At 38.8% G+C, this 27,873-nt stretch overlaps 1 protein-coding gene across 2 annotated transcripts in view; it reads right to left on the bottom strand.

The window, feature by feature from the left end:
* The window catches only part of LOC140481602 (Golgi pH regulator), a 46,963-nt gene that overhangs the window by 4,105 nt on the left and 14,985 nt on the right, over positions 1-27,873 (bottom strand). For both annotated transcript variants that reach the window (XM_072578070.1, XM_072578071.1), the window contains exons 7-12: positions 25,047-25,127; positions 14,133-14,242; positions 11,859-11,947; positions 9,283-9,375; positions 2,928-3,023; positions 887-976 (exon numbers count right to left, since the gene is read on the bottom strand). In XM_072578070.1, the coding sequence (XP_072434171.1) occupies positions 887-976; positions 2,928-3,023; positions 9,283-9,375; positions 11,859-11,947; positions 14,133-14,242; positions 25,047-25,127 (559 nt within the window). The remainder of the gene's footprint in view (positions 1-886; positions 977-2,927; positions 3,024-9,282; positions 9,376-11,858; positions 11,948-14,132; positions 14,243-25,046; positions 25,128-27,873) is intronic.

Raw genomic sequence — 27,873 nt, 5'->3', positions numbered from 1 at the left:
CTACTCTTTGTTGGGTTTCTGTCTCTGTGCTGTTCTGATTCTGTATCATATTGTTGCCTCTCTCCAGTGAGTGATCAGTGTCTGGAATTCACTATCTGGGCTGATTGTGGGGCAGGAACCCTCATTAAGAAGGTCCTTGGACCTGCACCTGAAGTGCTGTAACCTGCAAGGCTATGGATCAAATGCTGGAAAGTGTAACTAGAATGGGCATCAAGTCATCTTCCACTTGATTTGCACGATGGGCTGAATAGTCTCTTTCTGCGTACTAACTTTTCTGTGGTCCCTCCTGCTTCTACTTGAAGTTACAGTCAAGTTGCTCATGACTCTCTGAACTTCTTCCTGTCCTCCTCTTCACGTTGAGAGCAGTGGAAGTGGACCATTGAAGATATTCAAAGCTGAGTTGGGTAGATTTTCAATCAGGTCAGCCATAATTGTATCAAATGGCAAAGCAGGCTTTTGTTCTTGTTCTGCTACTCCTTTTCTCCTCCCCTGTTCAAACGAGTTGGTTGGTAATGAAATCCATAGTATAAAATGGATTTAGGGATGACCAGAAAAGGGATCTGGCCAGAGCCAATGGATAGGGGAAGGGATCAGGTCCCAAAGTCTAGCCCCTGGTACTATGGTGAAGAGTGCTACCATAACTTTGAGATATAAGTTCAGAGCTGGGAGGACTGTAAGTTAAGGATATGATGAATATATTGTTAGTGGCATTGCATTTCAAACCTGACAAGCAGCTATCACAGATAACCATGACAATAACAGTGTGAACTGTGCTCTAGAAGCAAAGGAATTAATAGATGAATAATAGAAATCCTATAGCAAATGCAGTTACATTTTAAGCTGCACAAAACACAGAGTAAAAGCTTAACTTAGTTTTTCTACATACCTTGGTGAGTGTTATCAACAAGCCCCTTATAGAGGTGACGATAATAATTCCCACAAGTATAAAGGAGATATGTTGAGACCAAAACTTCACCTGCATTCAAAGGAAACCAACATGAATGTTCCTACCTAAAAACAAAATGTGTCCCCTTTCTGTTCAGAAATCAGGAATCATTAGTAATTAGACAAAATACCAAAGCTAATACAACCTTACATCAGTGAGAAAAATGTCTTCCATAAAACCACGACAGCCTGAAGCGCATTACTGTCCATAAAGTGATTTTTGAACTTTAATTATCATTATAATGCTGGATAGACGGCAGCTAATTTGCACACAGAAAATTCTCACAAACAGCAATGTGGCAATGACTGGACCACCTATTTTGTGATTCTAATTTAGGGATAAATATTGGTCAGGACACCAGGAAAAAACATCTCTCCTCTCCCCCAAAATTGTAGCCAAAAGATATTTTATATCTACATGACAGGGCAGATGATGTCTCAGTTTAATATCCCATCCAAAAAGTGGCACCTCCAACAGTGCAGCACTCCCTCAGCACAGCATCTTTGACTTCCATCTCCAAGTCTTGGAATAGGACTTAAAATATACAGTGCTCTGACTCAAAGGCAAATGCATTAATCACTGACAATTAGGGGACACAAGGACAAATATTAGTGTAAAAAAATAAACATTTTGAACAATATATAAAATGTGTTAACAGGATTGATCAAAGTGCAATTAGGTTACATGACTGAAAAGTCCAAATGAGAAGGTTCGATATTGAGGAACCCAAATTACCTTGATTTCTAACTCCTGATTCAGTTATAAGGAGGAGAAGAGCAACACAAGCTATTAAAAGGGTATAGAGGTATTCACAATCGATTGGTCACCCACACTCAACATTCAAGGCGAATTGACAATCTGCTGTAAACAATTCTTATGCAGGAATGTGGATTTAAGGTTACAATCAGATCAGCCATGATCTTATTAAATATTAGAACATTTTTGTAGGGCTGAATGGTCTACTTATACTCCTAAGTCGTATGTTTGTGATTAATTTGCTAAATAATACACAGCTGATACATTTTAAAATTGCCTTTGTTTTCTTGTCAAGCAGAATATTTCAAATGCGTTAGTGTCAAATGAAGAACCTTCCCGAAACTGCAACATGTAACTAATAATGGGAAGAGGTTAAGTGCAAAAGGAACTGAAAATATTACACAACTATCTACCTCAAAACTGAACATAGTTCTGTTAAAAAAAATGCAAGAGATAAGGAAGTGAAATAGTTGACTTCTTTTATAAAATGTTAAGACTTACAGCAATGACTAATTCTCCTTTTGGCAGCTCAGGTTGTGCTGTGCCTGGAGAATTTCATTGGGTTGTTGCCTCACTGGTGGGTGCATCTCTGGCAAGAGCCAGAGGGAAGGTGAGAAATTTAACACAGTGCATTGTGATGTGAAATGCACTGCTTACAAGGGTGATTGAAGCAAATCCATTACTAACTTTCAAAATGGAAGTAGATAACTGAAAACTAAAACACAGAAGATTATGGGAAAGGGCAAGGGAGTAGTACTAACAGGATAGCTCCGTCAAAGACCTGGAACAGGCAAGATGGACTGAATAGTTCCTTCCTATACTGTAAGATTCTTCAGAATCTCAACATCTGTCAGCATGAGTTACTTAAGATATGTGTAAACGCATTACAACGTGATTAAATCTTTGGATGTGACCTCTATGATATGCCAGCAGTGAAACCCTTACACAAAAAAGCTTTGTATGTCATGCATTGGAGTGCCGAACTTCGATGACTGAATGGCTTTTCCCTCACTGCTGAATTCTAGTTATGTTCTGAACTCTATTCTGAAGAAGTTGATGAAAAGTGGCAGCTACAAGCTAGACAGTTTTAGGTAATAACTCTTCAGTTTAAGAATCAGACAGCAGGGGGCTTAACGTGCGTTACTTGTTATCATCACAAGATGACCACTCTTACATGGATAATTTCAAGATCCAAAAATCAGGTGCCACATTGGGCAATACTTACATCAAACTGAATGCCTAAATAGTTCACTGTGATCTCTATACCACGAGTGACCGGGTCTGTTTTACCAACTCGATCGAAGACAATATTTATAGTAGCCTGAAAGTTAAGTGAAGCAGAAAAGAAAATGAAACATCCAATAAGATCAGGCTTAATTACAATTGCATAAATTTCAGTTACAACAGAGTTGTCTGTGTTTAAATAGATTGTTATGTATATATTTATTGAAAAAAAGTTTTCACTCTTTTACAAAAAAACCCAAAAGGTTATAGAAGTACAAAAGTACAGAAAAGTAGAAATACTATCATACTATTATATGACAGTAACATTGACAATAAACTGCCTACTATTCTTCAAGATACAGTTGTCTCATATTTACATAACTTAAATCAAATTAGCACAAACTCAAATTAAATGAAATAACATTCAATTAAATTACAATCCACGAAAATTAAATTACACTACATTGTACTATATTACATTATTCCACTTGTCGCACAGTGATTATTCCCGTATTTACGAGGCCTCCCTCCCTGGGGTCTCCGGACCACCATATACGGCCCTTGTTGCTACATAAAGGCCTTAAACAGTACCATCAATAGGTCCATGTTTATGCAATTTAGAAAGGGCCACCATGTTTTATAAAATTGCTCCGCTCCATGGTGTACCATACTTGTCAGGTAATCTTGAGGGATTTGCTCCATCACAAGTCTGTGACACCCTGGAGGCTTTTCTGATAGTCAATTCATTAGGATGTTCTTCCTCACACAGTGCGTAAGAATGTTGAATAACCTCTTCCCTGTACTCACCAAAGAGGGAAGATTTGGTCTTCCCTAACTTCCATTCCTAGGGTCTCTCCAGCTCATTCACTATGACCCCTCAGTATCCGCAGATCTTGTAACAGGACCAAAAAAGCAATGTGTAAGGATGCCAATAGATTTGGGACATTTCGGGGAAGATCTCGAACTTTGCTAAAATGGGCTCTGTGGAGGCTCTTCAATTGCATAGCTTGTGCCTTATTGCATATTGAAATTTTCTTTACATTCCCCCATATATCCTCCCACACTTCTGATGAGATTTCTTCCCTTAATTCCTGATTCCAAATCTCATTGAGTCTCTCCATATCCCCAAGGCATTCCCACTCTGCAAATGATATATGGTGCTAACTGAGAGAGCACCCCCACATCAGAGCACTCTTCGCTCTATGTCTGACTTGTAGGGCTGGGTCAAGAGCATGGTCTCCTTCTGTATGCAATCCCTAACCTGGAAATATCGGAAAAGGTCCCTATTAGGGATTCTGTATTTCTGACCTAACTGGCTAAAAGACATCAAGACCTCTCCCTCAAATAAATCTCCCAGACAAAAAATTCCTTTACTCCCCATGCTCTGAAGCTGGAGTCCATTGACCCCAGTCTAAATCCTGGGACTCGCACTAATGGGGTGAACACCGAAGTCTTAAGCAAATTGCCCTCACCCTGCCGTTTAATCCTCCATGCTTTTATTGTATTTATGGTAATTGGATTTTCACAGTGCTCTACCGATCTCATCTTATCCACAAACAGTAAGTTTATGAGGGGACATCTCGCCTGTGAGGCCTCTACACCGAGCCATATCGACTTAGAGTCATTGTGCACCCATTCACCTACATATGGCAACAGGGTACCTCTTTGGTAAGTCTTCAGATCTGGGAGGTCCACCCCCAACCATATCCTGCGGAAGTTGCAACTTGGTAAATTTAATTAAGGGGCACCTACGGCACCAAATAAATGATCCAAAACATCCCACAAACCATCCCACAAACCTCCCGTTGGGTAATAACAACGGGAGCATTCTCATAGGGTATAACAACCGAGGAAGAACTTTCATTTTAATCAAGGCTACACGACCTAGCCATGATGTGGGTAGTCCCTCCCATTGCTGCAACTCCTGCTTTATCCTCTTAAACAGCTGCACAAAGTTAGCTCCGTACAGTTGCCAGAAGTGAGGGGTAATAAAAGTTCTAAGGTAGAGAAAACCTTTCTGTGACCATCTAAAAGGAAACACCATTCCATCCTCCAGCTTCAGTACCTTCACCAACTCCCCCATGGGCATGACTTTCGATTTTGTAAAATTTATCCTGTATCCCGAAAAGCTGCCGGATAATTTAATTTTTTGTATTAGCCGGGGTATGGACATTTCGGGGTTAGTTAAAAACAGAAGGACATAGTCCTCTTAGAGAGTGATTTTGTGTTCCCCAACTCCCACCTTCGGTGCCATTAACTCAGAGTCTTTTCGGATAGCCTTTGCCAGTAATTTAAGTACCAAGGTAAACAGTAGCAGTGACAGAGGACGTTCCTGTTGGCTGCCCCTCCCCACACCAGAATTGCTTGATTCGTAATAACTGCCAACTGGAGGTCTTTATATAATAGTGCCACCCACCTGTCAAAGGCCCCTCCCAGACCAAAACGATCTAGAACAGCAAAGAGATGCGACCATGCCACCCGATCAAAAGCTTTTTCTGCATCCAGGAAGACCACCAAACCCGGAATCCTTCGCTGCTGACATATTTGGACTGTGGGGTACTTTTCTTCCTAGCCAGGTATCTGGCTTATCCCCATATTCAAACAGCCTTTGCTTTGCAAAGGAGACTCCTCTCTTCGCCACTTGTGTGAGCGCTCAGTCCAGAGCAGCTCAGACAGCCGTGACCCGTTGCAATTTGACCACAGATGGTCTGGTATAATATGCCAACTCGACTGCCTTCAGCCGGGCCTCAAGCACACGCTGCTACTCTCCTCTCGGTCTCCTTCTTGCTGCAGACTATGAAATAATCATACCCATTAAGAACGGTTTAGTGGTCTCCCAGAGCACTGATGGATTACTGACCGTACCCCAACTGATGTACCAAAAAACCTTGAACTCCCTTGTGATATACTGTACAAAGTTGTCAGCCTTCAACAGAAATGGATCCATGTGCCAGTACCGCGTGCCTAGTCCACTACCTTTGGTCGTAACATCTAAATATACTGCCGCATGGTCCAAAATAGTTATGCACCCAATCCTGCAGGCTAACACCAAATCCAAACAAACTGACGGAACAAAGAACATATCAATTCTTGTGTGGCACTTGTGCGGATTGGAGTAAAAGGTAATGTCTCTACCATTTGGATGGAGGCACCTCCAGACATCTACTAGCCCCAGCTCCTCACATAAGTCCACTGTTTAGACCGTCGAGGTGTACCTGACAGCCCACTTGGCATCCTGTCCACTCTAGTGTTTAAATAGTTTAAAAGTTTAAATGAAACTATTAAATCACTTAAAATAGCACATAAAATGTCAAATATACAAAAGCAGAATGTGATTCGAAGACAAATGAGTATAAACTTTGTAGCATCAGATGTAATTTGGGCATTAAGAACACGTAACATCTGCCCATTGACTTCCTCCCTCCTCACTATCCAAGGTCCCAGGCAAACCTTCAGTTGAAGCAGTGAATTACCTGGATTTTACTCAATCTAGGCGAAAGTGAGTACTGCAGATGCTGGAGTTGTCAGGGTCAAATGTGGTGCTAGAAAAGCACAGCAGATGAGGCAGCATCAGAGAAGCAGGAAAAACATTGATTTTCCTGCTTCTCTGTGGGTTTTCTAGCGCCACACTCTTCACTCAATCTAGCCTATTTGCTGCTCACAATATGGTCTCTTCTACACTGGGGAGACGAAATGCAGATTGGGCTATACAGAAGTTACGTTCTGTCCACAAAAATGGCCCCAAGTTTCTGGTTGCCTGCCACTTCAACACACCACAGTGTTCCTTGGCTGACATCTTTGTCTTGGGAATGCTGCAGCACTCTAATGAAATTCAGCGCAAGCTGGAAGAACAGTATCTTGTTTTCTGCTTGGGAATCCTACAGCCTTCAGGACTCAATATCAAATTCAATATTTTAGGGCCTGAGCACCTTCTCCCATGTCCTCACCCCAACCCTCACACATCAGGCCTTGTCACCACAGGAACTGCTGCCACAAGTAACCCATTGTCAGCTAATAATGGTTCCAAACATTAGCAACGCATTCTTCCATGTTGACCATTACTCATTATCTTTGTCTGTCCAAGTGCTGCTCCCTCTCTCTCCACCTACTGTTTACTCCTCTCCCCTCCCCCCTCACTCCATTTTCAGCATATATATCAATCTTTTCCAAGCTATAATCAGTTCTGAAGTAGGATCACTGGGCTCCAAACAATAACTCTGCTTTCTCTCCACAGATGTCACACCTGCTGGGTTTCAGCAATTTCTGTTTTTGTAACTCACTGAGTCCTTCAAAGTAACTCAGTTGTATTGAGCAATAATAAATCATAATGTCAGATTAAAGTTTTAAGATCATAATAAGGCCATGACAAATAAGAATGAGAGGAGGCTATTCAGCCCCTCAAGCCCACTCAGCTATTCAATTGTATCCAACATTCCTCACATCCACTTTCCTCCATTTTCCCGCAAACCTTCAATTTCCCTACTAAACAAGAATCTATCCATCTCAGCTTTAAATAAACATAGCCACTCAAATCTATTCTACCATTCAACTAGAGAATGGCTGATCTACAACTTGCATCAATCTGCCTGAGTTTTGCAGTCATTAATAACCATAAGCAACAAACATACACCGATCACAGTTTTGACATTTTCAATTGCCACTCAAACTGAACAGCTTTTTGCAGGACACAAGTAGTTCCAGATGCCCATAGCCCTTTGGTTGAAGGATAACATAAATTTATGTTGTCCAGAAATCAAATACCGACTGAAACATTAAGATTCCTAAACGCTAATTCAATAACAAATTAGCTACAGCACTAGCTTTGAAAGGTTGCCTTTAAAACAGCAATGAAGCAACCACAACTTAATGTAAACACAAACTAGGACAGGCAACAAAGATGCTTATTACCAGAACTAAACAATCAGAATGAATGCACCATCGAATCTTAAATCTATGATAAGACAGAACCTGTTAATACTTTCAGATATTTGCATTTTCGCCATAGATATAAGGCTGGGAAAATATGGACAGCAGTATTCAGTAACAAGACATTGAACAAGAAAAAAGCATGGCTTTCAGTTTTCTAAGAGTCTTGAAGGAAAGGAAATCACATCATATTTTGATTCTTTCAAAAACACAAAGCTATTGAAATGATAATGACAGAGAGAGTTTGTAGGATATAATACAGATCATGAACATGTCAAACAATGCAGTTGAATTGGATGCATTCCTGGCTTGGGGATAGATCGTATCTTATAAATGGGAAACTGCTAATCCATTAATATACAAATGGACTGTGCAATATCCTTACTGCTACTGATTGCCTGAGTTCTCTAGGATTATATTTCCTATTTGGACTTATTTTTTTCTCCTCATAAAGGAGAATAATGGCTGTAAGAAAGCAGAGAGATTAAAAAGATATGTCTAATTGTGAAGCACTGGCTACCACACTATGAAGGGCAGGCTTGAGGGAACAGCTACTGTTTTGCTGGCTGTCAATTTTGCACTAAATAACAGATGGTGCTAGAGAAACTCAGCAGATCTGGCACGATCTATGGAGAGAAAAACTAGTTGATGTCTCAAGTCTGATGCAACTCTTCTTTAGAACTGAACGAGACTGAGAAATTGAGCTTTTTATGGTGCCAACAGAGGAAGAACAGGATGAGTGGAACACTTAGTGAGGGTGACCAGAGCAAATGACAAAGGCAATACTAACATTGCAAAGGAGAAAAAGAGATGTAAAATGTGTGCAAATGAAGTTTGAAAAGGCTTTTTAGTTCGGGAAATCCAGAACCTTACAATTAGAGCCAGGTCATTCAACAGTTACGTCCAGAAACACTGTTTCACGTAAGGAACACATGGAAATCTGTAAGTCTCTTAGCTAAAGCTGAGGAGCAAGTGAAATTTTAAAAAGTGAGACTGATCGATTATTATCGGATAAGAGCATTGTGATATAGATACAAGGTAGGCTGGTAGAGCTAACACAGACCAGGTCTGTCTGAATGGTGGAACAAACTTAAAGGGGCTGAATCACCTACATTTGTCTCAATGCAACACAAAGGTTCCAGTGAAGAGTGGGAGCTATAAAGTCAGTCAGTGTGGTAACAACTGCTGGAGAGCATGAGTGAAAGACAAGCTTAAAGTAACTTAGTATCAAATTCTGAAAATACGTGGACTGGAAATTGTGCGGTTTACACACATCAGGCAGCAACATTTAAATAGGACAAGATATATATAAACAGAGGCAAGTGCCCTTGTGGGGTTTGTGGTCTGGCTAACACTGCTATTGCTTCCAAAACTCCACTCTTTCCCCTTACTGCAGTGGACATCAAGACATTTAGCAGAGTTACACTCACCATGAAGATTTTCCAGACACAGTATATTGAGAAAAAGTAACCCAAGAAATTGAAATATTTTCCTTGAAATGTTTTTGAGTATTCAATTCTTTCCTGTAAAAGATGAACGTAGTATTAGGCTTTTACCACTATGTTTCTGCAGCTCCAGGATGATTCTGAATTGGTGAGGAAGTGCAGATGTCAATCCCATTACACTTCAGGAATATTGGGAATTTTCTCAATCCATTTATTTTCCATCCACATACATGATATTTTTGTTGAGCATGACCGCATCAGTGCAATTCCATTTTCTCAGATCAAGCAGATCAAAGGTAATAAGCAACATGGAGGTATTTAAAATATTAATGTGGTTTGAATTAGTGCCGAAAGAAGTCATGTGAATCCTTTTTAGAACAGTGGTTAGGGCTTAGCAAAAGCAGAAGTCAAGGCATTGCAGAGATGATTGAATACTGACTTTTGAAGGGATAAATATTGGAAAATGGAAAATGGTAGAGTGGGGAAGAGCAGGAGAATGGGACTAATTGAATAGGTCTTTCAAAAGACCCAGCACAGGCATGTGGGCTGACGGGCCACCTTCCATGCTGTAAGCTTCTATCCCACATCTTCCAGCAACTTGATAGATCTGTAAATTAATGAAAATTTGCTTAAAACTTTCCATACAGCTCCCACAACTTGCAACCATACCACTCACAAATACAATGGCTCTCATCTGAAGTGAATTCTATGATTTAATATAGGAAATAATTTATCATCCAAATCAGGCATTGTCCTGGAGGGATTATCCTGATTGCTTTTCAATCATGCCAACATCCTATTCCTATTATGCCTATATTTTCACCACCTAGTAAGGAAAACATGTTGAAGTTACTTAAAAATGTTGCTTCCCACCACATTGAAGCTAGAAAGAGGCTAACTTTGACAAGTCTTTTTTCTAAGCATGTACATCAAATGTCTAGGTAACAGTATGAAGTACAATAAACAAAAGAATTTGGGACAAAATGAGCAAGTTCCTAAGGCTCGTTTCAATATTTTTCTTGTGTCAAAATATTACAGGATCAGGCTGTATTTACAACACCAGCGAATCTCCCTTGACATTGCTCGGCCGATTTTCTTTTAGAAGGACTACATAATGATCTATAATGCAATGGAGAGTATATAACCACAACAGCATCACTTTAATGCTGTTGAAATCAATTAGTCAACAAAGATTCATTTATTAGGAATTGAATTAGTGGTTTGACGAATAAACTTTCCAAATTAGAATGTAAATGTCAAATTAAGCCTGTAGACTTAACACACAACAATCTAAACTGTTATTCTTTGTGCAGTGCTGAACGTATGTTGCACTTTCAGAGGTACAGTCTTTCAATGAGATATTAAATCAAGTGCCCCATTTGCCTTTTCTGTTGAGTGTGAAAGGAGCGTCGGTTGAGCTCAGTTGGCTGGAGGGCTGGTTTGCAAAGCAGTGTGATGCCAACAATGTAGATTCAATCCTCACACTGGCTGAGGTTAACATAAGGACTCTCCTTCTCAACCTCTCTCCTCGTCTGAGGTATGGTGATCCTCAGGTTAAAACACCACCAGTCATCTCTCGCTTATGGTCCGGTAAAACTATGGTGACTTGAATGTGAAATATACCACTATTTTGAAGGAGGGCTGAGGGCTTCTCTTCAGTGTTCTGGCTAAAATTGATCGGTCAATTAACATAGCTGAGAAATGGATCATCTGATTGTTGTCATAGGCTGTCTGTAGGAACTTGTTGGATGCTATTTTGCAAGCTCCATTTCAAAAGACTGAAAGTACTTCACTGGCTGTACACCTCTTCTGCTTGCCCTGAGGTTCAGAAAGGCACTACAGAATTGCAAATTCATTATTTCATGCATTCTGCAGTTCTTCAGTCCATGCACAATGTACTACTACTCCCCTTAATATATTGGTCAATCACTGAAGTGGACAAAGCCAGAACTTTCAACTGAAGAAAGACTGCAGTATAATATATTTTAAATTTATAACTAAATGGTTAAACCTAGGCAGAGGGAGAGTTGTTTGGACAATAGCAACTAGATTTAGTAGACCTAAAACTGAAGCTGCAGCACCATCATTGGCAAGAAGGCATTATTACAGCAATCAGGTTTATGTGGAGAATTCGCATTAGAGAAGCTCATACAGGAACAGATAGCGAAGAAAAGATGACAGAAAACTGTGACTGGAACTAATCCAAAAGGGAGGCAGAAGTAGATTTTATTATAGTGTGCAAAGGGTAAATTGGGTATGTATTTGAAAGGAGAATAAAATGCAGGGCTATGGATAAAAAGCAGAAGGAAATGGGACTAATTGGATAGCTCTTTCACAGAGCTGGTACAGGCACAATTAACTGAATCGTTTCCATTAGTCTCGTAACATTATACAAATAGAAGTCATTTTGATTAAGTGAAAAAGTGTGGAGGAATTTTAATATAGCACAGAAAAGTGACTTGTAATCATTTTTATCAGAACAAATTCTAGTAAACGTTAAGTGGGCAATTACATATCTGTTTTGTTTCTAATGATGGACTAAGGGTCCATTTAATCAATACCTTAGTAGCATGAAGATCAACTGTTTCAAGAAACAACTGTCGGCTCAGTTCTTCCAGCGCATCTACTTCTTGCTGAATAAGTGAGAGATCTGAAGAGAAACATTAAAGAAAACTCACAATAAACAGAAACAATTTCTGTATGGCCCTCATAAGATGGGATTTTATCTACAGTAAAGATAGAGAGTGGTATGCAGGTATAACAAGTGACGGAAGGAAATGCCTGTGATTCTGAAGCATTGACAAGAAATGATGCGTGCACTCTTCTAACATACTTGGAGTTACAGTGCTTAATTATGGCTTTCATCTGGTGCAAGATTATAACAGCATTCAAGGAAGTGCAATGATGTACCGGAATTGAGATGTTATACCTATCAGAGAAGGTAAGCTGATAGAGATCTTTAAGATATTGACAGAGTTTGATAGTGTCAGCATAGAGAAACTGTCTCTACTTGTGGTGGGTGCCATAAATAAGGAGATACCCACACACAAATGTTACAGGGAATTCAGAAAAATGCCTTTATTCAGAGAGTGGTGAGAATGTGGAACTTTCTGCCCCATGGAATGGTTGTGACACTTCACAGATACATTTCTGGAAAACAGATAAACATGACGGAGGAAAGGAATAGAATTGTAAATATATTCTTTAACAGATATGAGCATTGCTGGCTAAGCAAGAATTTGCCATCCATTTCTAGTCATCATCGAGAAAGTGGAGATGGTCATGATTAAATGAAAGTGTGGAAGAATTTTAATTTCCCTTAGAAAAGTGACTTTTAACCATTTTCTGCAGAAGTTTCAGTAAAAACTGAGTAAGCACCTTCTTAAACCAATGTAGTCAATGTGGTATAGGTATACCCACTGTGCTGTCAGGGACGGAGTCCCAGAATTTTGATCAAGTGACAGTGAAGGGTTAGTGATATTATTCCAAGTAAGAAAATTGTATGGTTTGGAGGGTGTTGCTGTGCCTGTGCAATTGCTGTCCTTCTAGGTATTGGGGTGATGGGTTTGGAAGGTGCTGTCTCTATCAAGAGAGACCTTGGTGAACTGCTGTGATGAATCACATAGATGGCATACTCATTGTTGCCATTATGCATTGGTGGTGGAGGAAATGAATGTTCAAGAAGCTGGGATTTCAAATCAGGTGGGCCTCTTTGTATTAGATGCTGCCAAGCTTCTTGAGTGTTGTTAGCACTGCACCCATCCAAGGGCTTTTGCCCGAAACGTCGATTTCGAAGCTACTTGGATGCTGCCTGAACTGCTGTGCTCTTCCAGCACCACTAATCCAGAATCTGGTTTCCAGCATCTGCAGTCATTGTTTTTACCTCACTGCACCCATCCAGGTAAGTGGAGAGTATTCCATTGCGCTCCTGACTAGTGTCTTGTATAAGGTGGATGAGCACTTAGGATTCAGTGCGTGAGTTAAGTGCTATGAAATTACCAACATGTAACTTGCTCTTGTAGCAATAGTATGTGTGTAGAATTACAGAATCCCTACAGAGTGGGAAGAGGTCATTCGGCCCATCAAGTCTGCGTTGACTGTCCAAAGAGGATCCCAGTCCTCCACCCTATCCCATAACCCTGCATTTTTCCCTTAGCTAATCCACCTAGCCTGCACTTCCCTGGACACTATTGGACAATTAGGCATGGGCAATCCACCTAATCTGTACATCTTGGACTGTAGGAGGAAATTGGAGCACCAAATGGAACCCCACACTGACACAGGGAAAATGTGCAAATTCCACACAGTCATCGATGGATTGAATTGAATCCTTGGTGATGTGAGGTAGCAGTACTAACCACTGAGCTATCCAATTCAGTATGCCCATTCCAATTAAATTTTTGGTCCATGGTAACCTGCATGACGTTGATAGTTGAGGATGTGGCAGTAGTAATGCCACTGAATACCAAATGATGGCTAGATTCTCTCTTGTTGGGAGATGGTCATTGTCGGACACTTGTGTGTCATAAACGTTTCTGCCATTTATCAACCCAAGTCTATATACTGTCCAGGTATTACCTCAAATGGGCCCAAATAGCTTCAACATCTGAGGAATCGCAAATGGTACTAAATATTGTGGAATTATCAATGAGTTGGGAGAAGGTTCATGTAGAGTTAAACACTAGCATAAACAGCTGGGCCAAACAGTCTGTTTCTCCGCTGTAAGTCTTTATGCTTTATGACAGAACAGCTTGAAATCTGTGCAAAATCACAAGATATATCAACATTTCTAGTTCCAGAAGGCAGAATTACATTTAGTCACTGTAAAAGGATATTTTCACTGTTCGAAGATGATGATGTCACACTTTTAATCATTCCCCAAAATCCTGCAGGATTATTCATCACCTCTCCACGTTGGTGCATCATTCTCCTGGTCATAGCGATTCTATCAGGTAACCCAACAAGGATTAAATCAGATTAGATCTCTTAGAGGTGACAAGCACATTACCAAACAAAGCACAAATGCACCAATCAGAAAAGTTGTCCAGATCTCAATAGACAGCAAGGGAAGCTACTGTTGACAAAAGCCCAGGCCATTACAAAATCTCATCAGAATTCTGAGTCAGGATATTCAATGACACTAAAATAAAAGTATTATGCCACAGGTCCTGGAAATCTAGAATAAAAACATGCTGGAGACACTCAGGAGGTGTGGCAACATCTATGGAGACAGAAACAGAGATAACTTTTTGAGTTGAAAATAACTTTTCTTTCTTGCTTCAGATTAACGACCAAGGGCACAATATAGTGAGGAAAAGGCATTGAATGGGAAGAGTAGATACCTTCAGCGTTATACTATTATAAATATAGAAAACTTTTATTCTAACTACCGATGTTTCTCATTGACCGGTACAGTTACAATACTGCTGCGACTGATGATTCCATTGCAATTCCGTCTTTACCAACCGACCAATGCTGCTCAACAATGCACAAGTCAATATCATCACACTTGGGTGTTTGAAGTATAACATTGTGATTAGTGTAATAACGACAAGTACAGGAATCTATTAACTGTAATACAGGAAGATAATGGTTAATGCAACCTATTCTTCTAAGGATTCAGAACAGTTCCTTGAATGCTGCCTGACCTGCTGCGCTTTTCCAGCAACACATTTTCAGTTCAGAACAGTTAAGTCAGGAAGTAATGTTTCATGGGTGTTGTTTTGGAATAAACAAGTACAACTGCTCACGCAAGTAGATTGCAGAAAATTCAAGAATAGAAACGTTATGAGATTTTATCAATGACTGTTACAATCAGGTTAGCAAGGGTGAATCAGCTCCTCTCTTTTTAACCCTTTCAGCTGGCTGAATCAAAAATATTTAAATGCTTTAATACTGAAGCTAAATCACACTTAAGCACAGTTCACTAGTAAAAAAATTGAACATCGAGTTGAAAGTCCTTCTTTAGTAAAAGAGAAATATTATCACTTACTAACTCTGAGAAAAACTAACACAGCATAAACACACAAAATTAAAGGTGTAAAGTTAGATATCTTGAAAAGTTAAAAGTTAATAGTCGAACTTCCTTGTAATGTGAAATGATAGACTTTCCATGATAAATGGCATGCTTTACCTTCTGCTGTTAGTGTTCAAGTATTGTATACAAGAAATCTTCACTATCATTTCATTTACTTGTGCAATATCATCACACTTGGGTGTTTGAAGTATAACATTGTGATTAGTGTAATAACGACAAGTACAGGAATCTATTAACTGTAATACAGGAAGATAATGGTTAATACAGCCTATTCTTCTAAGGATTCAGAACAGTTCCTTGGATGCTGCCTGACCTGCTGCGCTTTTCCAGCAACACATTTTCAGTTCAGAACAGTTAAGTCAGGAAGTAATGTTTCATGGGTGTTGTTTTGGAATAAACAAGTACAACTGCTCACGTAAGTAGATTGCAGAAAATTCAAGAATAGAAACGTTATGAGATTTTATCTATGACTGTTACAATCAGGTAAGCAAGGGTGAATCAGCTCCTCTCTTTTTAACCCTTTCAGCTGGCTGAATCAAAAATATTTAAATGCTTTAATACTAAAGCTAAATCACACTTAAGCACAGTTCACTAGTACAAAAATTGAACATCGAGTTGAAAGTCCTTCTTTAGTAAAAGAGGAATATTATCACTTACTAACTCTGAGAAAAACTAACACAGCATAAACACACAAAGTTAAAGGTGTAAAGTTTAAAATGGGGAGAGCGTCAAGCACAAATAGGAAGATCAAGAATATGCAGTTTAAAAAGTCTTTACAGCTGCCATATTGGGAGGTTTAACCTGAGATGCCTATTGTTAATTGGTATCCTCAATAGCAGCAACGTTTTTGGATGTTTCTATGCTTTGATTATTAGTAGGTTGAGAAAAAGAGGCAAAAAGAGAGAGAAAGAACTAAGCTTCCAATTCTGCTATTACAAATCCATCACTTTTGTATTTCTGTGTTTTTTTTACTTCTTTGGATGTGGTTGCCACTGAATGTGCCAGCATTTATTTTGTCCAGAGGGTAGTTAGAGTCAACCACATTGCTATGGGTCTGGAATCACATGTAGGCCAGATCAGTAAGGACAGCAATTTCCTTTCCTAAAGGACATTAGTGAACCAGATGTATTTTTTCTGGTAATCGGCAACAATTTCATGGTCATCATTAGAGTCTTAATTCCAGATTTCTTCTATTGAATTCAAATTCCACCATCTGCCACGATGGGATTCCCAATGCAGATCCCCAGAACGTTATCTGGATACTGGGTTTAACAGCCTAGCAATAATACCACAAGGCCATTGCCTTCCATCATCTCATTTCATTGTTTATTTCATATAATCGTAAAATCCTTACAGAATGGTAACAGGCCATTTGGCCCAACAAGTCCACATCGACCATTTGAAGTGTATTTCACCCAGACCCATTTCCCTACCCTGTTATTCGACATTTCCCCTGTCTAATGCATCTAGCTTGCAAATCCCTGAACACTACGGGCAATTAGCACGGCCAATTCACCTCACCTGTATATTTTGGGACTGTGGAGGAAACCGAATCACCCAGAGGAAACCCATGCAGACACGAGGAGAATGTGCAAACTCAGCACAGTCACCCACCCGAGGTTGTGATCAAACATGGGTGCCTGCCACTGAGGCAGCTGTGCTAACTACACAGTCAACATGCTGCCTGGCATGGAAATCAGAAACAAAAACAGAAATTGCTGGAAAACCTCAACAGGTCTGGCAGTATCTCTGCAGAGAAAGCAAAGCTAATCATTTAAATTCAGAACTGATGATAGCTTGGAAAATGTTGGTATATGTGCTGAAAATTGGGTGGGGTTGGGTGCATAAATGATAGATGGAGATGGACCTCAGACAGACAGAACAATAGTTCAGCAGACAAAGGAATGGATAAAGACCAGCCTGAGAGAATTAACAGTTGATAATGGGGATCATTGGCAGCTGAAGCTGACAAGGGGTTGGTTGTGGTTGCAGCCCATGTGATGACAAGGCCAGGTGCTTGGGGGATGGGATAAGTACAATGGGACAAGATGCTTAGGTCCTAAAATTGACATCAATATTGAGTCCTGAAGATTGCAGGGTCCGCAAGTGGAAAATGAGGTGCTGCTACAGCACTGCAGCAAATCAGAAACAGAGATGTTGACAAGGGAACACAGCGGTGCTCAAGGTCAGTTGAGGACAGAATGTAGGTATTCTGTAACGTGGTTGCCCCATCTGTGTTTCATCTCCCCAAAGTAGAGAGTGCATTGTGAGCAGCAAATATAGTAGACCGAATTGAATGATGTACAGGTAAATCACTGCTTCACCTGGAAACTGAATCTAAGGTCTTGGATAGTGAGGAAGAAAGAAGTTAATGGGCAGGGTGTTTCAGCTTCTGCAATTACATGGGAAGCTGCCATGGGGATGTGGGAAGGAGTTGGAAGTGAAAGTGCAATGGACCAAGGTACCCAGAAGGAATGGTCCCTGTGGAATGCTGACAGGGAAGGGAGTGGCAGATTACATTACACAGCATATTCTCTTTAATGTTTTATAACAAAGCAAGGAGTCTCACACCATCCAGCCTGTGCTCACAAAACCCATAACACAGTGCTAAACATTAGATCTGATTTCGCATTTGGTCAAGATTTGTTACATAATTCATGAATTGAGTGCATGGAGAATTACACTAACCAGCAATTTAAGATTGTCAGTCATACTTTCACTGTGGTGCGCCGGTGTGCCTGTAAACTATATCTATTAATACACAGAGCCTGGTCTCTGCACACAGAAAGAATACATACACATACTGCACCCCCTGTTTCAATATAACAAATTAAGTTACGGTCAATCTCTGGTTCATTGCTAACACCCTGATTAATCACAGTCAATCCACCTTGTTTAGAATTTAAACAATTCTTGGCAGTTATCTGTCACTCATTATTATCCTGGCTTTATAAGTGGAAGCACATTGTACACAAGCAAAGACATCCTATGAAGATTCATAAAACATAGTTCAGTCTCTGGTTATGTCCAACTCTGGGACCCAAACTTCACCTCAGAGAGGATAGCAAGTCATTGGAGAGGATTTGGTAGAATATGAGGAAAGATGGTCTTCGGTAATGTGGAGAGTCTCGAGAAACTGGGATTGTCACCCTTAGAACAGAAAAGGGCAAAGGGAAATTTGATAGACGTGTTCACAAATTTGAAGGTTTTGATAGAATGAATTCCAGTAACTAGTTAACCAGGAATTAATTAATGTTCAGCTTTGGTGAGCTGAAAAACAACAAGACAACCTGCTTTTATTCCTCTGTTACTATCTATAAAAGAGAACAGTATAAAACTATCTCCTATAAAATTCTGTATTCTTGCAAACATTTAAGGATCCTTCTTCCATATCTATTAAGTACTATGTAAGCTTATTGAAGATTATATTTTTCCACAATGTTTTAATTTACAAATTAAAGAAATATTAGGAGAGACTGGAGAAGATGGCATTTGCAGAGGATCAGTAGCCCAGAGGCATGCATTTAAGAAGTCACCTTAAAAGAATCAAAGGTGAGATAAGAAATATTTCAATACAATGTGTTGCCTGAAAGGGCAGCAGAAACAGTTTCAGTTATAATGTTCACAAGGGAATCGGAGAAATACCTGAAAAGGAAAAAAATGCTTGTAATTGGTAAAGAGCAGGGCAGTGGGATTAACAAGATAAATCTTCCAAAGTGCCAACACATACTTTAAATCAAAGGACTCATATTATGTTGCAACATTCTATGAAGCATGACAGAAGGGATTAAAATTGAAAAAATTCATTATGTCTATTTAAAACCTTCAATACCAATACATCACAGATTCTAATCCCATGAGTCTGCCCAGATATGCTGAATGCTTCCAGCATTTTCACTTGAAGAGCTAATACCGCCTCACTCAATTCAGATGCCAAACCTGTGTCACAATGGTATCATAAAATTCATACTGAGATACACTTAAGATTGAGAGTTAGGGTATAAGGAATGTTGCACCAAGGCAGAAAACAGGTTACAGATTAGCTGGGATCTAAATGACTAATGTGAAACGGGCTGGAAACTATACATTGGCTAATTTTTGTTTTTAAAAGCAACCAACATGCTGAATTGCACTGTACAGATCACTCAGTGTGCACACATGTAAAAAAGTATATTTGTTTCTATATCTGTGTGCGGTTGAGAGAGCGTGAGTGAGTATGTAGGGAGAGAGATATGGGCAATTCTTGTGGCATATTATGGAAATATTTTAAAGGGATCCACATACTTTGGGATCTCCCATGTCCATTACATTATCTGACTGGCCAACAATGCTTCGTGTAAGACTTCGAGTTTAAAACTCAACAGAATAGTCCTCTTAATTCAAATTATTCAGCCATCTTTTCAAACCATAAATTATATATGATACTCAAATGATTCAGTCACCTTTTAAAACTATAAATTATATGTGATATTTACAATAAATTGCATTTGTCGAACTTTTCACGATTCCAGGACATTCCAAATCATTCAACTATGTATAAATTTTGTGAGAGTATTCACTCTTATCACTGGAGAAACACAGACAGTCAACATGCATGCGATAATGACCAGGTCATCTGTTCTAATTTGAGAGATAAATATTGGTTGAGGGATAAACATTGCTCTGGAAACCAGAGAGAATTCTTTTGCTCTTCTGAATTGTGGCTATGAGATTTTTTATGTCTGCCTGCAAGGGCAAATAGCACATACAGTTCACTATTTCTTCTGAAAAATGGCATCTCCAACAGAGCAGTATTCCCTCAGTACGGATTCTCCAAGTGCCTGGCTGGATTTCGTACTCAATTCATTGCTATGCAAATTAGAAATATTCATGGAGGCATAGCTTAGTTGCTTAATTCAAATTATTGAGCAATTTTCATTTTAATTGAAATCATGGATCAGAAGACAGCAACTAATGTAGGAGCTTCTGGTGTCAGAACTTTCTGCTTTCAGATAAATTGGATTATGATCAAAAGCCAGTATTCCAAACAGCTGCAAATCAGCAACCCCTTCTTTAATATTAGTCAACATGCTCTTTTCCCTATTTTCTTTTTATCTGTGAAGTATTGGAACATTGACCTTTCTAATAACAACATCACTTATTCAAATACATTATTTTTCTCCCTTTTGAAGCTGGAGAACTCCAGTAACTAGCTAGCCAGGAACTAGTTAATGTTCAGCTTTGGTGAGCTGGAAAAAAACAAAACAACCTGCTTTTACTTCTCCATTACTACCTGTAAAACAGAACAGCATAAAGCTATCTCCTATAAAATTCTGTATCTTTGCAAAAATGTAAATATTCCTCTTCCAAATCTATTAAATATTATGTAAACTTATTGAAGATAATAGTTTCCACAATCATTTCTTTTTCAGATTAAAGATTGAAGAAGATGGCATTGCTTTTCTTGTAATGACGGTTAAGGAAGTTTTGACGGAGTTGTTCAAAATCATGAAGAGCTATCAGGAAATAAATAAAGAAAAACTGTTTCCACTGCCAGCAGTATTGGTAACTAAAGGATACAGATTTAAAGTAACTTGCAAAGGAATTAGAGGGGAGCTGATTTTTTTAAATGCATCAAGTTAGGATAATATGGAGTGTGTTTACGAAAGCTTTTAAAAGGGAACGGAATAAATATCAAGAAAGAAAAAATGTATACTGTGGAGAAAGGGCATGGAAATTAGATTTATTGGATTGCCCTTTCAAATAAGCTAGTACAGGTATGATAGACTGACTGGTCTTCTGTGGTGCATCATTTTATGATCAATTGATTTATTCTATCTAGTCAATTTGATTTAGGTTACTCATGTGGTGAGAGGCATTATTTAAACAATCTATCTTTCTTGATATGAATATAAGTTTGTTCTCTTTTAATCAGTATGCAGTACCAAACTTTAAAATATATTTTAAAACTGAACATTTCCTCATGTTGCGAAAAGCAAAATGTGAAATGTGTTGCAAATCACACCTTGGAAAAGATGTAGCACTTCAGACAGTCCTCCCTTGAGTCATGAAACTGAAAATTTCAGCTGGTGACAACTATCACAAACTAAAACATCGCCACAGATTTTCTTCCCATTGTTCGTTGTTCCTGTTCTCTATTGAAATTCCATCAGATTTTTTTCACTTTTTTTTATTTCAGGCATTGTTCAATTCTAATCTGATTGGAATGATGATTATGTTACAGTAATAAATTCTTCATGCAACTAATCTCTGTGAATCAGTAATGTAGGTCAACAGACTTACGTTGCAAGGTAAGCACCATAACCGCACTGATCCGAGAATGTGTACTTCCTGAGAACTTTAAATTGCACAGTAAAATAAAGAAAAATTTTCAGAGTCTCGTTGCAATGCAAATAAACCACATCCCGTCAAAATTTGTGTATTATCATATAACAATACTACAGACATTATTAAGAATATCAGAACAGAAAAGAAAGGAAATTGCTACAACCAGTTTGAGACTCGTGCACAAGAAGTCCCAAGGAGAGAACAAACATTTATGAAACTTTCGAAAAAGGGCAAAAGGGCAAAACTGGCTAAGTGCCCTGGCTAATATTTGTCCTTCATTCAACGGATTACCTGGTTATCATCACATTGCTGTGTGCAAATTGGCTGCCATGCTTCCTGCAGGACAACAGTAACTACAGCTATTTGGCTTCTTACTGACCTTGGAGTGTCCTAAGGTTGCAAAAGACAGTGTAAATGCAAGTCATTCATTCTATTAATTAATTTTCTAAGCATGTCCCATACCACGGACTAGTATAAGCATCAGATTGGGATTGAGTTTTGTTTTCTGGAACTGTTACATATCAAGTCAGTAAAACTGGTTGTTGTTTACACTGCAAAACCTCGGTCCATCGGGGATGAGATTGGCTGAGAATAAAAGAAACACATCATTGGAAAACTTAAAGTTCAGCTTGTGCTGTCTCAAACTTAGAATGTTAAACGATGATCTAATTGAGGTATTTAAAATGATAAAAGAATGCATCAGGAGACAGAAATATTATTTCAACTGGTGAAAGAATTCATGAAAACCTTAAAATTCAGAATCTTAAAATTAGCAATCATATTTTTAATACAATGGTCTTGGAAATCTGAAACTCTCCTTTTCCAGGGTCTTTGGGATCAAATTAAATCACGATAGAGATCAAGATTTTTATTAGTAGAAGTATTAAGGGATGTTAAAGGTGTGTGAATGGGGTTAGTAATCATCTATGTTCTAATTTAATCAGTGAAGCAGCTCTTGTGAGCCAAATGGCAGACCCCTATGCCTATAAACCACTGCTTCCCAAAATGTGGGGGTTTTTGAGTTGGGTGCCAAAATTCTGGCATCTCAAGCTCCTACGCAGTAAAGACTGCCAAGGAATCCTGACTAATTGGTAAGGAATGTGTTGCACCTTTAAATCATCAGAGTATTTTTCTCAAATAGGTGTGGAATAACTGGCTGAACCTTGAGACCTCAATGCTGCAAGGAAAAGCCTTGTGGAGAAGAACACGCTATTTTAACTTCAAACTCTAAGTGAAGCAGCTTGCCTCTGCCATCCTGCTCCCACAAGTCTGGTTCTTGTCAATGACCATGACCCTAAAATGTGGTGACAATGGGAAAAATTCTGGGAAATACTGCTATAAACTGAATCTTGATTCGATGTTTCTAACAGCTTGGTAGCGCCACCAACTGGAGATTAATAGTATGACAGTCATTTGTATAGTCACCATAATACAAATTCAGCTGCATTCAGCCAATATCTGCAAAGTGAGTCGGAGTCAAATGCAATGCTGGTGCTTTAAAAGATCAATTACTCAAGGCACTTTGGTCAATACAGATACACAGCAAAATACCATTATATGCTTGCATATTTCTGCCAGGTGTGTTTATATCCAATCATAACAAGGGATTTATTATCTCAGGAGTAAAATATAAATTGAATTGCAAACTTATTTTAAATAGAATGGATTTGCTCATGGGAAATTTCAGGATACCAATTTCTCAAGGGATATTTGTCTGACAGAAGTCACTGACAAGCCATACCCATAGCTATAGCATCACAACTTAAACCACAAAATTAGTTTTACTTGAAAATGCCTGAAACACAACCTGGATGAATATGTTTCACACATCTATATTTGCTTAACAAATCTCTCCCACTGTTCAGTAACCAAGCATTTACAATAATCAGAAAATCATACACTCAGATTTTTGTCTTACTATCTTAGCAACAATGTATAAAAAGATTAAAGTTTTCATGCAGAAGCTGTGCAAACACTGGCGCTGAGATTGTAGGCCCAATTATGCACGATCCAGTTCCGTATTGGAAAACGAATTAGCAATATTAGCAATAGAGTTAGCAAGAATTCCAAATGGCACGTGGCAAGTGATCAGTAACTTAGCATCACTACTTTAAGGAGATACTGTGGGTGAGCTGGGGGATAAAATGTATTATTTGCTATACACAGTTATTAAACATTATTCCTTATTACTTTTTGCTCACTCGTTAATTCTTTCTAAGCAGTTTAAATTTTGCTGCACAATGTTAAAATTAACAGATAATTGACAGCTTCAAAACAAAAGTGGACTATGTAGAAACATATTAGAAATTCCTCATACTTAACAAGAACTGGAATAACTATGTGACCACACTGCACACCAGCATTTCCAGCATCATGGTTTTCTTAGCACCTTTAACCCAGTGTCAGGAATTCTGGAAGATTCATGGAATTCATATAAACTAATTTTTAAATTCATTCATATGATGTAACTACTGCCGACAAGGCTAGCGTTTATTGCCTATCCCTAATTACCCTTAAGCAGGTGATTTTAAGTCCATTCTAAACTGCCGTGGTCAGAACATCTGGTGTACATGCATAAAAGAAGGGAGCTCCAGAATTTTGTACAGAGTATGGTGCTGGAAAAGCACAGTAGGGCAGGCAGCGTCCAAGTAGCAGGAAAATCAATGTTTCGGGCAAAAGCCCTTCATCATTATCATTCCTGATGAAGGGCTTTTGCCCGAAACGTCAATTTTCCTGCATCTTGGATGCTGCCTGACCTGCTGTGCTTTTCCAGCACCACGCTCTCGACTCTAATCTCCAGCATCTGCAGTCCTCACTTTCGCCTAGTTCCAGAATTTTGACCATGGAGAACTACAGTATAGTTTCAAGATACAATGGTGTGGAAACTGGATGGGAACTTGACCTGATTCATAAGGAAATAGGATGGATTGTTAGTCCAACTTCCAATTTTACTAGCGACTTAAGAGCTATTTATAATACTGATTCGATATTGCCTACTCCTTTTGATTTGAAGCTAATAGTTACTTGTAAATTTGGGTTCAACTTTATGGAGGTTGGACGACAGGAGGTTAAATCATCAGGAAAGCAAACAATACCTGAGCCCTGACTCTGAAATTCCCTCCCCAAAGCTCTCTGCTTTGCTCCCTCTCTCCCAATCTTTAAGAGACTTCTGAAAACATTTGCACATCTAATCCAATACCTTCTTCTGCTTCATATAACACTCCTGAGAAGCATGTTGCAAATTGTTATGCATTGTTAAAGGTGCTATAAAAATGCAAGTTGCTCTCCTGTTCAAATGCATGCATTTTTAAAAAATAATGCATCCTTCCTTTGAGGGTTTGCTGTCCAGAAAAGCTGCTGCCACCTCCTTGTTGACAGTTCCTACCTCTTCTTCTTGCTGACAATCATGTCCATCGTCTGCAGCAATCGTCTCTCCAGTGCAAGAATATCACTATCGGTCACATTTCTTGGGATGGAATAAAAGTGAGAGGCACATTACAAAATCAAGCAAATGTCAAAGTGGGATCTAAATAGCTATCAACATGTCTCAGTATTCACATTGGAACAACCCACTGTTGTAGAAGACAACACAAGGTCATGGGCTAAAGCTGAATGCTTTCATGTTACACTGCTCTGTACGATCATCAGCCTGGTTCATAAAGCAGTCTTCTAAAATATACTTGCAAGCAGGAAATCTTGCAGCATAACATGAGGCAAATCATGTATGCCTTTGAAAATTCTATTGAAGTAATTCCATTACTGCTCTTTCCCAAGAACTCTGCAAAATGCAACTCCCATTTGAAAATTACTACTGAATCTGTCTCCACTACCAAATCACAAAAACTCAAGACCAGCCCTAACACCCCTGCCTGCTTTTGGCTCTTAAAATATAAAGACGGCATTTAAAAAAAATGTTAATCTGTTGCACTGCTGAGGAAGTGATAACCTCTCTATGGTGTAAACCTCAATACTCAACTATGAACCATTCTGTCTTCAACCCTTCAATTCCTTTCCACATAGATTTCTCTTGTTTTTGTTCATCTCAAACTCTTTCCCCATCAGTCATTGTTTCTCCAAGATGTCTCTCTTCCATACATGCCTTGCATCCCATGCTTCAATGATTTACAAAGGTGTCACTTTAACTTGCTCAAACTCAGAACCACTGTAATATTTTTCATTCTTAAATGGACGTATGTGCCCATATATCATGAAGGTTACTGGTCAAGGTTTTGAGATCAACATGGATAACTTTAAAATGTACTCTTTCATGGAGTTTGGACAAAACTAATATTTATATAGTCACAGAGTCATACAGCTCGAAAACAGACCCTTCGGTCCAACTGGTCCATGCCGACCATAATTCCAAATGAAACTTGTCCCATCTACCTGTGCTTGGCCCATATCCCTCCAAATATTTCTTATTTGTGTACTTAACTAAATGTTTTTTTAAAATGTTTTAACTTCATTCATCACTTCCTCTGGAAGTTCATTCCACACAGGAACCACACTGTGTAAAAATATTGCCCACATGTCCTTTTTAAATCTTTCTCCTCTCACCTTAAAAATATGCCCCTTCATCTTGAACTCCCCCACCTTGAGGGAAAATGCACCTGCAATTCACCTTATCTAGATCCCTCATTATCTTATAAACATTTATAAGGTCACCTTTCAACCTCCTAAGCTCCAGTGAAAAAGAGTCCCAACCTATCCAGCTTCTTTTTATAACTCAAACCCTCCATTCCTGGCAATATCCTGGTAAATCTCTTCTGAACCCTCTCCAACCTTTCCTTTAACAGGGTGACCAGAACTGGACACAGTACTCCAGAAGTGGCTTCACCAACATCCTGTACAACCTCTACATGACATCCCTACTCCTATACTCAAGGTCCAAGCAATGAAGGCAAGGGTGCTAAATGCTTTATTAATCACCTCATCTATATATGATGCAAACTTCAAAGATTTTTGTATATGAAGCCCAGATCTCTCTATCCTATAAGACTGTACAAGGCCCTACTTTTATTTGTATAATTCTTGTCCTTGTTTGTTTTTCCAAAATGTGATACCTTGCATTTATCCAAATTAAACTCCATCTGTCACTCTTCAGTCCATTGATCCAATTGATCAAGATCTCTTTGTAACCTTAGATAACCTGTCTCACTGTACACTATACCATCAATCTTAGTACTGACTAACCATACTTTCCATATTCTCATCTGAATCATTTATATAAATGCCAAACAAAAGTGGACCTAGCACTAATCCCTGTGGAACACTGTTGGTCACAAGTTTCCTGTTCACAAAACAACCCTCCACCATCACTCTCCATCTCCTGTTGTTAAACCAATTTTGTATCCAACTGGCAAGCTCACCCTGAATCCCACGGGATCTAACTTAGTCTACCATGTGGAACCTTGTCAAAAGCTTTACTGAAGTCCAAGTAAATGATGTCTACCGTTCTGTCCTCGTCAATCTTCTTGCTTACTTCCTCAAAAAACTTTGTGAGACATTATTTCCCTCACACAAAACTGTGCTGACTATCCTTAATGAAGCCTTGCCTCCCCAAATGCATATATATCCTACCTTTCAGAATTAAAAACTTACCCACCACCGAAGTCAGACTCACAGGTCTATAGTTCCCAAGTTTCCCCTTACATCCCTTCTTAAACAAAGGCACAATAGCCACTCTCCAGTCATTCAGTACCTCATCCATAATTATAGATGATATAAATATTCCTCCCTAATCTCCCACAAAGTCCTGGGTCACACTGGATCAAGTCCTGGAGATTCACCCACCATTATATTTTCTAAGACTCAAGCACTTCCTCTCTGTAATTTGAGATGTTTTCAAAACATTAATATTTATTTTCCTGAGTTCTTTAGTTTCCATTTCTTCCTCCACAGTAAAAACTGATGCAAAATATTCATTTAATACCTCTTCCACTTCCTGAGGTTCAACACAATGAGGACCTTTTTTTTAAATAAATATTTTTATTGAAAACCTTTTTAAATATTTTACAAATCACCTATATACAAAAAAACTCAAAACAGAAATAAAAGCACTACAACAAAGCCATAACACAGTACTATTGCTAACGAACGACCTACAATTCTTCAAAACATACATATCTATTTAAAGTAAACTACGAACATATTAAATAAATACTAATTTAAACTAAATTCAAATAACTTAAATAATATCTCACTACTTTATT

This window comes from Chiloscyllium punctatum, chromosome 9, assembly GCF_047496795.1.
Source record: "Chiloscyllium punctatum isolate Juve2018m chromosome 9, sChiPun1.3, whole genome shotgun sequence".
NCBI lineage: Eukaryota > Metazoa > Chordata > Chondrichthyes > Orectolobiformes > Hemiscylliidae > Chiloscyllium > Chiloscyllium punctatum.
This window is presented reverse-complemented; position numbering and strand designations above follow the sequence as displayed.